This window comes from Candidozyma haemuli (assembly GCF_002926055.2).
Source record: "Candidozyma haemuli strain B11899 chromosome Unknown D_2014730914, whole genome shotgun sequence".
Taxonomy (NCBI): Eukaryota; Fungi; Ascomycota; class Pichiomycetes; order Serinales; family Metschnikowiaceae; genus Candidozyma; species Candidozyma haemuli.
Genome location: NW_020289911.1, coordinates 1,451,957 through 1,466,110, shown reverse-complemented (window position 1 = coordinate 1,466,110; position 14,154 = coordinate 1,451,957). Strand labels below are relative to the sequence as shown.

At 42.3% G+C, this 14,154-nt stretch overlaps 4 protein-coding genes across 4 annotated transcripts; 3 read left to right on the top strand and 1 right to left on the bottom strand. All coding sequences in view use genetic code 12, as the record gives it.

Moving 5' to 3' along the window:
• Positions 1-800: 800 nt before the first annotated feature.
• CXQ85_003065 (lipoyl synthase, mitochondrial) lies at positions 801-6,076 on the bottom strand (the record flags this gene model as incomplete). Its single annotated transcript, XM_025486721.1, has 4 exons — positions 801-1,326; positions 1,795-3,676; positions 3,985-5,074; positions 5,348-6,076. The coding sequence occupies 4 exons, from the start codon at positions 6,074-6,076 to the stop codon at positions 801-803; spliced, it is 4,227 nt and encodes a 1,408-aa protein (XP_025344271.1).
• Positions 6,077-6,704: 628 nt separating this feature from the next.
• On the top strand, positions 6,705-8,000 carry BFR1 (Bfr1p; the record flags this gene model as incomplete). Its single annotated transcript, XM_025486720.1, has 1 exon — positions 6,705-8,000. The coding sequence occupies one exon, from the start codon at positions 6,705-6,707 to the stop codon at positions 7,998-8,000; it is 1,296 nt and encodes a 431-aa protein (XP_025344270.1).
• Positions 8,001-8,646: 646 nt separating this feature from the next.
• On the top strand, positions 8,647-9,651 carry CXQ85_003063 (putative methyltransferase; the record flags this gene model as incomplete). Its single annotated transcript, XM_025486719.1, has 1 exon — positions 8,647-9,651. One exon carries the CDS (start codon positions 8,647-8,649, stop codon positions 9,649-9,651), a length of 1,005 nt encoding a protein of 334 aa, XP_025344269.1.
• Positions 9,652-10,234: 583 nt separating this feature from the next.
• CXQ85_003062 (uncharacterized protein) lies at positions 10,235-14,129 on the top strand (the record flags this gene model as incomplete). The annotated part of the gene is made up of 6 exons (XM_025486718.1): positions 10,235-10,297; positions 10,347-11,185; positions 11,732-12,285; positions 12,739-13,100; positions 13,459-14,078; positions 14,105-14,129. 6 exons carry the CDS (start codon positions 10,235-10,237, stop codon positions 14,127-14,129), a joined length of 2,463 nt encoding a protein of 820 aa, XP_025344268.1.
• Between the last annotated feature and the right edge of the window lie 25 nt (positions 14,130-14,154).

Sequence of the window (14,154 nt, the reverse complement as noted above, 5' to 3'; positions counted from 1 at the left end):
TGACAAAGTCTAGCGATATATAACGGCAAATGCGATATAAAATCATTTGTGGGATATGAGGGATTAAAAAAATTGAATTAAAGTAGTGCTGAAGAGCCGTTTTCCGAGCGTCCACCTTCGCTGGAACAGTGGAAGTGAAAAGACCTTTGTCTGGCAATGGCGGTAAGCCAAAAGCTTCTAGTATCAGTCTGATCTCATTATCGAACGATAAAATTTGGTTGAAGGATTTCCTCACTTTCCACATTCCTTTCCCACTCTCACGATCATTGATAGAAAGAGTACAACTGAAGTCTTCAGATTTTTTTGGGTTGAAGCTTAAAGTACTTATCACTTCGATTTTTATGGTCAGGAAATCCTCAGGCTTTAGGAAAAGAATTACATCATCTTGTGGTTCAGGTGAAGTCAAAACCTGAAAGCTGGATCCATGCGAAGCTGGTGACGTCCTCTGCATTGACTGAGCCTGAGAGACTGTGGCCGGACTTTGTGGGTATTTAGAGCTTCTTCTCCTCCTCTTAAGTCTGTTCTGTAAGAGAAGTCATTCAGTACAGGCGATAATTTGTTGGATGAATGAGAAGCACTGCTGCTCTCGCTTCTAGTACCGAAAGAAGTGTTCGTGGGGATAGAAAATGATGATCGCCGCTCTTCGTTGTTCCCAGGAGAAGGCCGATCTTCTATGTGGGCCAGATGCGAGTTTGTAATAATAGAATTTTCAGAACCTCTCATGGTATGGGGAAGTTTGATTCTCATATTGTAAGGGTTGACACTTGTTTGTGCCACTGTTCGGCTACTCTCGCCTTGGCTCATTGTTCGATTCTTCGCTTGAACGATGCTATCATCTTGAGATCCCCAGAATCTGTTGAAGGTGAAACAGCTCGTAACAGTGGGCTGTTTTCGATATTGTTCTTCTCTTCTTCGGCCACTTTCAGGTTATCGTCCTCTTTTTTCCCCAGACTATCAAAATCAGTTTCATTTTGTCCTAATGAATTTGGTGACGTGCTGCGTTTGACCACTAGAGAGAGACCTGACTTAATATTCTCCGAGATTGGAACACTGTTGGTTACCACATCAGGATGCGGTTCACTCTTGGGAATAGTATCTGCATCGGGCTGTTCAACAGAGCTCCTTTGGGGCACCTGCTCAACCTGCTTTCTTCGACGTGCTGATCTTTGAGGAATACCATCAGAGTTCTCATACGAAATAGTTGAGTCCTGGTAAGATTCTCCTGCTCGTTTTCCGATCAGTTCGTGAAGCTTCTTTTTCGTTGAATCGCATTCAGCTCGTAGCTCCTTTATTTCAAAAAGTAAGAGCTCTATATAGGCACTGTCACTAATATCTCGCCGATCAAAAAGAGGATGGGACGGTGGATAACTCATATTAATTTGCTATTGGTTTCTTGAAATGGATCGGTATAGCTTTTCGAGAATAGCTCTGTCAACGCCATGAATTGGTCTACAATTCTCAAGAATGGTGCGCGCGTGTTTACTACAAGGTCCCCACGAATGTTCTCAACTATTATTCACAAAGGAGTTCAAGCATTTAAAATTGCACAGGCACAATGAGTTCATTGACATAATACCAACTCAGCTATCATCAAGTTTAACGTGCTGCCTATTTTTTCGTAAAGCTCTCCTTCCATACGCCGCGGGTATATCAATGGGAGGTATACCACCGTTGTCATACAATTCACGTAACATCTTGCTGGTTGGTTCTTGTCGATCTTCTGAGGCTTGAATTGTCTGTGAGTAGCTGTGGTTCGCTGGTAGAATAGATTGGGGCATCAACAGTCTCCCTAACTTGATCACCTCATTTGCCCAGATTGTAACCTCGGTCTTGGGATTCTTGTATGGGACCCATTGTCGCTTGCAACCTTTCGTGAGTTCTTTCACAACATGTTCAGTGCCCCATGACCCGTTCCATAAAACCGGATCATCCGTGTTCTCCTTTTGGTTGTTTGTTAACCCAATTAAGTGGGAGAAAATCCCTGAAATCAACGCTCCATCAGAGTACCCCCCTTCCAAAAACGAGATGACTTTTCCATATGTGTGAAGCTGAGCCAATTTAACGACATCTTTTGTAAACTTGGCATAAAATGACGTCGGCACATTGACTCCATGCCTTTGCATCTGTGGATTTTCGTATTCCGAAGCATCAAGTCCAGCAGATATGATGATTAAAGGTTTAAAGGCTGGCGGTGGTGAGGGCTTAGTGACAGGCTGTTTATAAAGATGAGGCTTCAGGAGAAATTTTTTGTATTTCGTGAGCTCTGCTATGTAGCTCGAATGTTCTTGTTCGTGTTGCCTTTTAGCCTGGTTAAGGAATTGATTAGCTCGATTTAAAATTGCCACATACTTTGTTTGATAGTGTTTATAAAACTCTTCTTCTGATGCCCATTCTTGAAGGTGAACGTTCCAAATGTTAATGTCATGGTCCATCATACAGACTGAAGCGTTTTTTAAGTTTTCTTTAGATGCAAAGCCAAGCTCTGTAGGGTATGATTTGATGTCGTGTAAGGAGAAGTAGCCAACCTTCGGTGAAGACGGCTTTCGTTTACCATGTTCATTCCTGGGCGGCAGCTCTCCGTCAATTTCATCGTCCTTTCCATAATCACCGTAGAAGCCTCCCCGCTCCCAGCAAATGTCTTGAGTACCATCACCGTGGTGAAGATCGATATCCAATATTGCACAATGTGTAACACCGTAAGTTTGAAAGGCGTATTCAACTCCGATTTGAGCATTGTTGAGTACACAAAATCCGCTTGGGAGACAGGCATGGGAATGATGTCCTGGTGGTCGGAGAACAACGAATGCTAATTTATGTTTCTCGACATCTCTACCTGTTCCAAAAAGAGCATCCACTGCTGTTTCAATAGTTCCTATGACACCTTCTAAAGCCGTGATACTTTTTGGTGTTAAGTATATGTCCCCAGGGTTCCAGTCAGGAGGGACTTCGAGTTCTCCTTTGCTCAATTTTTCATGAGAGCCAAGACAAAGATTGAACAAAAGCTTGGGCCAGTTCTTCCCATGAACTTTGGTCACATGCTTAGAAAATATGGAACTTCTTCGATCCGAATTCTGTATCGAGTAAAAGAACGGATACATAGAAAGAGCAGCTGCAACTCCAATGCAAGAGGCAAGAAGTCGTTGAGGTCTTTCAAAAATGGTCGACAAATAAGATTTCAGGACCCATGAGCGCCCAAAGCTATGCTCCGTTGAGAATGGCGAAAGTAACACGAGTGTTTGATCACTGCTCTTGACGAACCGAGGGCTTTGCTGTTCAATCTGCGGATTGGCACTAATAAATTCTGCAAAAGTTCTTCGAAACTTTAATAACTGTAGATCTATAAGAGGAGACGGCTCAAGTATAGATTCCAATTCTGGGCAAGAGTTCAAAAGTTCCTTGCTGATAACACTATCGCTGGGAGCTACGAAAGAGCCATCAGTATTTAGAGTTCTCTCCGATTGTTTATGATTATGTTGCTTCGCATAGGGCTCTTTTTGTTGCTCTTTGATGGACCCCAATGCCTCAGAACTCGTTCTTGGGCTAGATTTGGAGCCATTAACAAAATAGCTTTGATCTATAGTGATGTCTTCCGCAAAAAGGTCGTTAGAAGGACGAATACTCAAAGTCGTCTCAAATTGAGTGATAAACGAATCTTCGAGATCCTCGGACTTATCATCTTGAGGCATTCTGCGAGGTTATTCTCAGATCAATTATGAAAATTCTGAGACAAAGTACGTCGGTGACCACCTATTTGTAGATATGGAAGCAGTTATCTAGATGATGGCATACACCCTTTAACGTCAGTATAGTTCGCCGTCGCTTTAGAAAGAAGACGTTTTCGATATTGCAGGATAAAAAGTTTGAGTATACCGGTCATGTTGACAATACAACTGAATCAAAAGTTATTATATGCACTCTATACATACTGGTAGGCATTGACCGCTATAAAACATAATTAGGCGTCTTAGGATGTGGCTCGGGGACTTTCGCCGACATTATGTTTACGATTGCGGAGAACGTTTTCAATGTACGCCTCGCCTGCTTTGTAAGACGACCTAACCAAGGGTCCACTAGCCACGTATAAGAAGCCCAATTCCAAGGCAGTTTTCTTCCAGTACTCAAACTTTTCTGGCCGTACGTAGTCCACCACTTTCATATGTCTCCTTGTAGGGCGCATGTATTGCCCGAATGTGACAACATCGCATCCCACAGCACGCAAATCTTTTAAGGTCTGCATTACCATTTCGTCAGTTTCACCGAACCCTAACATCAATGACGTTTTTGTGACTAAAGACGGTTTCAGTTCTTTCGCTCTTCTCAAAATCGAAAGGGACTGTCTGTAAGTAGCCCTCCGGTCTCTGACATGAGGAGTCAAAGCTTCGACCGTTTCTAGATTGTGAGCGTAAACATCTAAACCGGATGTTGCAAGTATGTCGCAGCTCTTGAGATCTCCTCGGAAATCACCACCCAAGACCTCCACCAAAATATGAGGTGCTTTCTCTTTAATTCTTCTCACTGTTTCTGCGAGATGATTTGCGCCTCCATCAACAAGATCATCCCTATCCACAGTTGTAAGGACGACGTAGCCCAATCCCCATCTGCTGATAGCCTCAGCAGTATTCTCGGGCTCGTTCGGATCGGGCTTTGAGGGGTTTCTGTCTGTTTTAACTGAGCAGAAACGACAACCTCTAGTACATGTGTCCCCCAAAAGCATAATTGTAGCCGTGGCCTCCGATTTTTTACCACCCCAACATTCCCCAATATTGGGACATTTTGCTTCCTCACATACAGTTGCTAGTTTGAGCTCTCTCACATCTTTCTTCACATTCAGAAAGGATTTTCCCTTGGGTATAGGTACCTTAAGCCATTTTGGTAACTTTTGTTCCGGATCCATTCTGGCCGCTTCTAGCGGATCAACCATCATTTGTGACGCCTTACCTGAAACAAAGTCATCGAACGAGGGGCCTTTGTTCAAGGTATCAGAGAAATGCGTCTTACGCCTCCTCGGTCTTGTCGCAATTTCTGAAGTTGCGTAAAGACGCCGAGATATGGCTGTGATGTGTCTGTTCATAACCTGGTGAAGAGTGGATAGCAAAATCCTCTTCTACATATATATATATATATATCTCGATGTTCCGTGTTGAGTTATATACAGGCATGACTCCACCTCTGACTCCGCTGACATAGTTGACTTCGAATACAATGGCGAGCTTCGTCACTATAATACATACTAAGACTCAAGCAAACGGTGGATTTTGTCATCCTTAAACGGGGAGAGATGCGAAAGATTATCCCACCATTTAAATAAAAATGTCTGGCAGATGAGCTTAAACCAGGGTGTGAAAACGAGGTTCTCATCCCTGAACATATCTTGAAGCGTTGCAGCGCTGACATATTTATAGTCTTTCACTTCGTTGTAGTTAGGCTCGACTGTGATACTCCCTTTTCCTTTTATTACGAGAATATAGTCTATCTCGTGTTCTCCCCATTTAGAACCCAACGCGCTTGCCGACTTGTAGTGAATCCTCGTTAAGTACTCAAAGTCTGAGAGCGGACAGTCTTCTGGAGGGATGCCAAGTTCGTGAAAAAGCTTTCTTTGGGCAGCAACCTTAGCCCCAGCGATGGCGGTGTCTAAGTTATCTTTGTCGGCTTCCACCCCCTCCAGGGTGATCCCCAATTCTGAGGGGATGCAAAGTGGATGTGAGCAACATGTGTTGGTCCACATGTTCGGAAAAGTAATCTTTTCGTCCGCTCTTTGCTGTAATAGAAGTTCGTTCTTCTCATTGAAAAAAAACACGGAGAACGCTCTATGTAACAAGCCCTCTTCGATATTTTCCATCAAGTGGCATAATTTTTTGGTGCCTGCGCCAACAGGCTTGTCGTGGAAATCAAGGACAATACAGAGTTCTTCCATTAATTTGACCTGTTCCTCATCATGACCTTCGAAAACAGCGTCTTCTCCAAGCTCATCCGACGAAGTTGGGACTCCTGAAATTTTGGACAAAGGGGTGATATCATCCCACTTTTGAAGGATTGTTTCTTTGTCAAGAGATTCCACTAGTTTCGAATATGACATGGGCAAAGTTTTGATTGAACGTTGTAGTAAATAAGACTGATGTTGAGAACAAAAAAAAAAAAAAAAAAAAAAAAAAAAAAAAAAAACCCAAAACAAAACTGGCGCGGCTTGAGTCGCTGACCATATACGAGCTCCCCAAGTACGATAGGTAAATATTCAGTGGACGGGATTCTTGTTTTTATTCTTCGGTTGATTTTAATTAATTAGATGGGGAGGCCTTTTGTAGCTTGCTCACGCGTAATGTGGTTATGATCTCGATTTTTCTTTCGTTTTTCTTTTTTTTTTTTTTTTTGCAGATTTCAATGGTTTGTTGGTTTTACAGGGAGAACCGAAAATTAGTGGGATTTTATGAATTACAAGTGAAGCGATATTCTGTTCCACTTTCAAATACACCATAATTTGCAATCGAATCCAAACTCTGGTTTTATTCTCTTGCTCTTCCACTAAAATTCGAAAAGGAAAAAGCTAACACGTTCATTTCGCTACTTTTTTTTATAGCCATCAGTAATTGTGAAACCTTCAAAGCTGGTCCTCACTCAACGCCTAGAGTGCATATAAGCAATTATCGCGTAATGTGCTGTTCAGACAGAAATTTTACTCGACGAAATCCCAATATCAAGCTTCACCAATGTCGAACGTTGCACGCCCCAAGAAGTTTATCAAGCGTCCTGATGACTCTTCTATGAAAAAGAGTATCGAGCAGTTGAGAGCTGATATAAAGAATTTGGATTTGGCTAGTGGAGAGATTAGTGCTCTGATTGATCGTATCAAGCTTGACAGCACAGATGTTGAGCGGAAGAAAGAATTGCAAGCAGAATTGAAGGATATTATCGCACAGCAAAGCTCTTTTAAGGCGGACCGTGCAGCCATTCAATCTCAGATCAAGAACATTGATACTCACTTAAAGAGAAAGATCACTGAGATCCAAAAAATAACTTCCAAGTCAAATTTCAAGTCGGCCGCAGAAATTGATACTAGGGTCAATTATTTGGATGACTTGATCGGTTCTGGAGATTTGAAGTTAGCAGAGGAACGTAAATTCATCAAAGAGATGACTTCCTTACGTAAATTGAGGAAAGATTTCGCCGAAGTAGATACTCAACAGGCTTCGATTGATAAGGATAAGGTTCGTATCTCTGAACTTAAAGTCCAATTGGGGAAGGTAGGGAACAAGGAAGTCCAGACGCGCTTTGAGTCTATTCAGAAAGAATTAGATGATATCAACGCTTCCAACAAGTCTACTTATGAACAGCGCTCAAACTTGATTAACAAGCGTAACGAATTAAGAAAAGCTAAGGATTCGAAATATAATGAAATCAGGAAGTTGAGAGCTGACTTTGATGCCGAATTTACCAAGTTCAAGGAACAGTTAGCTGAAGAACAAAAGAAGAGGGATGAAGAGTACAAGGCAAGGCAAGAAGAAGAGAAGCTGGCTAAGCGCAAAGATGAAGCCAAACGGAAGTTGGAAGAGGCTTCCGTTCCTGCCTTCACCGAGGAAATAAACGAGATTCATAGTTTGTTGGCGTATTTTGATCCTACTTACAAGAAGACGCAAAACAATACTGTCGCTGATGCCACCAAGCCATCTTTCAGCTCTGAAGCTAATGTTAGAAAGGTCGAAATGCCCGAGGATGTTGTCATCTTGAAAAAGGAACAGCAGCCATTCTTTCAGGGTTCATCGGCAAAGAAACTGAAAAAGAAGGTCGCCAAGCTGAAGAACTTTACTGTGGATCCAGATGTAATTGTCTCCTTGTCCAATCTCTCGATTCCCTTGCCTGTCAAGCTGGGAGAAGTTACTTCCACTATAGAGACTTTAAAAGACACATTACGTGCTTTAGAAGAGAGACAGGACGAACAGACTCAAAAAAACATAAAGAGGGCGGAAGAGGAAATTGCAAAATTAGAAGACGAAGAGAGTACGTGAATCTAGAAATAGTTATTGTTGCATCCCAGCGTAAGTACCCGTAAGTACAGTAAGTTAGCTTTTGTTTCTTTCTCTATCATATTTCAACTTTTAATATTGCAATGAGCGTACAGAAGACACCACATTTACTACTTCCCTTAGGCCGTTGCACTTTTCTTCATCGATGAGAAGTGTAAATCGTGACTTAAAGTTGTACTAAACCATACTGGAAGAGTAATTGAATACTTCGTTATCCTAGGGAGATTCTAAATAGTTCAATATCTTAACCGGGCACTGATAGACCTACGAATAAGCGTACTATAAAGGTGCTAAGTCGTTCTCATCAACCGCCGAGATGTTGAAACTGTTATTCCTACAGTGAAATGATGCCTCCTTCCTGTGGGACATACATAAACGCTGTTTGTCGTGCATATAAACCAAGGAGTTGAAGAAACTTGGAAGAAAAAAAAGTAAGCTAAGGAACTACATTGATTTGGATGCGAGGAGGATAATATGGCAGAAGGGTTCCTGAGAAAGTAGAAGGAGCGATACACTTTACGTCCAAAAGGGAAAGTCTGTGCAAGGATCTACCCTAGCTTTTTATAAAGTACAATATGCAGTCCTATAACAATGTGAGAGTGACAGTGATGAGCTCAAATGAATAAAAATGCTGGGTAGTGATATGACGGTATCAATTTGTATACCATCCTCGGCTATCAGATGTGAAAACTCGAAGAACTTGCTGCAAGCCACTTATATTGCCTACCAAATATCAAAACTAGCTACTGTTTACAAAGTGCTGGAGCTCATCGTTCTAGACGCCCCAGATCGTTCCTCATCAAAAATTCAAGAGACTGACAGTGTGGGTAATCATGGCAGCAAGAAAAGAGTCTTCGCTGAATTTTCTGCGGAGGACACGAAGACTGTGCCAGATTTCGAGAGTGATAAAAGCAATGAGGCTGTTCTTCTCGGCTCTTTGTTACAATACTTTATCACTCCTCCTTATCTAGTGAAAAGTCTTTTTAAACAGAGGGAAAGAGCTTCGTTCAAACATGCAGCCAAACTTCCCAAGTTAACTGCTCTTCCTTTCATGATAGAGAACGACAAGAAATATAAAGAGGGTTTGACTATACCCAAGCACACCCCGAAAATGTCCAGAAAGGGAAGACACTCGAAGCCCCACAAGAAACTTCAAGTTACTAGATTCGTCAATATTGGTGCTTCAAAGCCACTCATTTTGGAAGGACAAGACGTTCCTGTTAATGTTCGGGTAACCGTGGATTTATCACAGAAGAAGGTAGTTAGTCCTCAGGTAGCATACAAGTCGTCGAACAAAACGGCCTCTTTCGCTTATACTGTGCGTTACTCTAGTTCAATTAGCTCAATTTATACTGAACTGGGTGTGCAAGGTGGTTACACGGAGACAGCCTTCGTAGAAGCTGATCATTATCATCCCAAAGACAAATACCAGTCTTTACCACAGTACTACAAAAAAGATTCAGGCAATATTCTTCTTTTGGTTGGCAATTGGAGGGATTTTGAAGCCTGCGCTGCCGATGATAAAAATTTAGGAAGCATATCTGACGTGGTGGATTGTAAAATTGCCATGCCTCCAGGTGTAAGGATTGAGGATGCCGCTTTGATAGCATTGGCCAAACTATCGAACCCTTAAGTTGGAGCTCTTCCAACCTTGAATTCATGACAGTGTAAAAGGCGTAAGATGCAACACTAGAACTGTATTTAGAAACGTTTTTTAGTCTGGAAAGAAGAACAAGAATACTAAAACAAGAAAAGAAGAAATCACCCGACTGGCGTTAATCGCAAGTTGGATTTGCAGAAGCCAATAGTTTGCCGCTAATCTGTGCCTATCGTACAATTCATCGATGTTTGATCTTCCAGAAAAGTAAACCACCACTAAGCTGCTCCCCGCAATAATCGCCAGGCATCCCCTTTTAGCATTCCAGGCATAAGGTGATTCAAATTCAAAGGACGCCAGATTCAGTCGATACCATACAGCTATGCGACAGCTTTGGATGCTTCACAATGAGATACACTACCTTGACGATGTTGAGGCCAAGCCAATCCAAAACTGGAAATTGAATTATTCAGTTGCTGGAAATGCTTGGGCAACGCCTAGACCCGGTTCTCACGTGATGACATCTAAAAATAAATTTTCGCATTTGTTTTGCTTTAAGAATCACCTTTTTAGTTTGTCACTACTACTTTTCTTTTCCATAACATTCGTTTAAGTTAGGATGCAACTCAAGTTCTTCGTGGCAGCTTCGGCATTGGTATCAACTGTGGCAAGTCTTGGTGACGTATGTATCAAAAGACATCGATGATTGAATGACTACTAACCTGATATAGTTGGCCTTCAGTTTGGGCGTTAAGGACAACGCTGGCAACTGTAAATCGGCCGACGAATACAAGAGCGATTTCGAAGTGTTGTCTGGCCATTCGAAAATTGTGAGGACTTATGCTGTCTCCGATTGTAACACCTTAGAGATTTTGGGTCCTGCTGCTGAGGAAGCAGGATTCCAGGTGATGTTTGGAATTTGGCCGACCGACAAAGCCCATTTTGACGAAGAGAAGCAGGCATTGAAGCAGTTTTTACCTAAGATTTCTAAATCTACCGTAAAAGTGTTTACTGTCGGTTCTGAGGCCTTATACAGAGACGACTTGCCAGCTTCTGACTTGGCCAATGCTATTGACGAAATTAAGCAACTTATTTCCGAGATCGAGGACAAAAACGGTGAGTCTTACGCCGGTGTGCAAGTTGGAACTGCCGATTCCTGGAATGTGCTTGTTGATGGTGCTGCCATTCCAGCTATTAAGGCTGCCGATTTCGTGTTCGCTAATGCGTTCTCCTACTGGCAGGGTCAAACGATGGAGAATGCTTCCTACTCTTTCGTCGACGATATCATGCAAGCTTTGCAAACTATCCAGACCGCTAAAGGTTCTACCGACCTCTCTAACTTCTGGGTTGGAGAAACAGGATGGCCAACACAAGGCACCCACTTTGAAGCTAGTGAGCCAGGTGTGGATAATGCCAGACAGTTTTGGAAAGAGGCAATCTGTGCAATTAGAGCTTGGGGAGTCAACGTATGTGTCTTCGAGGCTTTTGATGAAGCATGGAAGCCTGACACTTCTGGCACTAGCGACGTCGAAAAGTACTGGGGAGTATGGGATGCAAACTATGCCCTTAAGTACCCTTTGTCATGTGATTTTTAAATCATGATACCCAAAATACGAATCGATTTTCCGTCTATTTCATCCCATATTTCTTCTTCGTTTTCCTCTTGCTCTAACCTCTGTTTACAACTATGTTCACTACTCAGTATATGCGCTTGTTCGAGTCGAAATGTAATAAATGCAATCACCTGCCTATCTCCAGATGTGCCGCAATATCATGGCTCTTACAAGAAACAGGATAGTAAGCACACGGTTCACCTTCACTGTCCTAAAAGCTTGAGCCTAGAGCTTGAGCCTAGAGCTTGAGCATTCATATAAGTTTCCAGGCCTTCCTATAGTCGCAAGCTAGATACAAAGCTAGAACTGTGTCATAATTATTACTACCTAACCGACTGATTATAAAAAGAAAAATAATTTCAAGCGCCTCAAAGCAATTCGAAACTTCTACTAGGCTTGCCCTTATCGGACTCTGGCTGCTTTGTGTACACACCATTAAGAGTGCATACTACCATATCCTCGTTAAAAGTCATGGGGGCAGTTCTACCCAACCTTATCTCCAGCAACAACATGAAAACAGGCTCAGTCGTACGGCTTGTTGGCTATCTCATCACATTTTCGAAGACAAAATCTTGGCCTCTTCCTCCAGATACCATCTCAAACGCTCGTCTCAATTCCACAACTTCATCAAATAATGAAGGGTCTACTCTCTTCGTCGTCAGCATAGTTATGCTCTCATTAGTCATCCTTTCGATTCTTTTGATAGCAGCATATTTTGTCATTCGACGTATAGGGACGTTGAATGAAGAAAGCTTGAATCGCGAAGAGGAGAATCAAGCTTACCTCGAATTAAACCTGGACGAACAGGAGCTTTATTTTCAATCAAGGGAATATCTTACCACTAATCCATACGTTCGTGGTGACCTACTATTCAGCCAAAACCTTAGCATCCAAGAGAAGGGTATACGTGCGTGGGAATTTGTTAAGGATTATATGTTGACAAACAATGATCTTCTTATTGTTAATCGCTTTGAACTTAACTTCTTCAAGAAGTTCGAGTGTTCAACACAGACGAATCTCCCTATTCCGATGACAAACGACGTCTACTACTTCGAAAGTAAAATATATTCTTTACCACATCCGGATGAGACCCTCATATCGATAGGAATAGGGATCAAACCATATCCTTGGTTTCGCTTACCGGGTAGACATGCACATTCCATAAGTTATGATAGCAATGGCTACAGAAGACACAATCAACCATTTACTCCACAAGGAGATCCACCTTTTCCCACGCTCATCGAGGGTGATGTTGTTGGGATTGGTTACCGTGTGAGGTCTGGTACAGTTTTTTTCACGAGGAATGGGAAAAAAGTGAGCGAGCTGAAAATCGGTGGTCATATCAAGAATTTCCGCATCCCACAAGATGGGCAACTCTTTCCTATTATAGGGGCTAATAACCTTTGTTCTGTCCATGTCAATGTCGGTCAACTAGGCTATGTTTTCATCGAGGGAAATGTGAAGAAATGGGGCTTTGCACCGTTAGAGGGCAATGGACCCTCTCCCCCAGCTTACAAAAAGTTTAATTCCGATATTCTATTAGAGCGTTCCGAGATTGACGATGAGAACGATTTGACGGAGAGGGAAAATGATTTCCCTCCAGACTTCTGGGATATCAATGAGAGCCTGGAAGGGGGTGCCGTCAACCAAGATAAGTTTAGCTACAATGCTTACAGAGATGATCACTCAGAAGATGAAAGAATAACCATGGACAGCTTAATCCCTTCCAAACCGCCCAGTTACAGCGCGGATAGTGGAGAGCCTAGTAATGAAAGTGACTCATCTCATCACATTCCTTCAGAACAGCTAAACAGTCATGATACCCAAAGTACTGATGTTAATGGAGATTTATTGCATAGTGGAGAGCAAATCGTAACCGTGGATGTTGAAAGCCCTGGTGGTTGAGTAAGGAAACAGTGGATTATATAGAGTGGGTACTGCTTTTAAATCGTCTATGAGCATCTAGACGCCCTTGTCCTCTATTTAAAGAAACTTTAATATACCGATTTTCAATGCTTACACGCTTTGAAATTGTTTTGTTTGTCGTCATCCGCTGGAGTTGTATGTACCCCACAAAACCGTTGTCTGTACTCTCCTATACAGCGCTCCAACGCGGCGAATTTGGGAGGACCAAAAATGTGAAATGCCGTGCAAGACAATGAATAAACAAGGTTGGTAAATGGTTATTCATCCCGTACCAATGCATACTGGCCCATTCTACGAATCAGAGTCTGAAATGATACAAAGACAGAAAGGTTCTCCTGTTGAAGACATCGATGATGATGATGATGATGATGATGATGATGTTGTTGTTGTTGTGTCAAATGGCTCAGTTGATCAAGTTGAAAATGCTTTGAAAGAGTTCTCTGTTTCCCATGGCAGGATAGCGATGGTATCTGAGATAGTGCACCTATATAGCTTCCCAGAATTAATCTGTTTTCTAGAGCGTACAGAAGAGAAAAAATCAGCACAAATTGCCTTCGAAGGTGAAGTGGTATTCATGTTTTTCAAGGGTTTGAACTTCATTCAAGATTTGACCTGCGATGTTATGGACTTTCAAAGGACATTGCCTGGTGACTGGGCAACCAGGACCTACCAAGCTTATAGGCTATGCAAAGTTTATTTCTACTTTGATGCGACTGTGGTCGATTTCCCCGGTGAAAGAAGTGGTAATAGCTTCGAAGATTCGCACCAGTTCAACAGCATCATGACAATAGCGACTGACGTCATCAGAAAGTTATGCTTTATGATGCAACGTATCGGAGGGGTTTTTCTAGATGACAGAAATCTCAGTGGTGGCAAGGCTATTGCTTTACGTCATTTCTTGAGGAATTTTCCAAACGTGGAGAAGTTGGATCTATGGAGCAGTGCCGTAGACTTAAAGACTCTGACGGAACATAAAAGTATTCGATCTTACTTGCCCAGT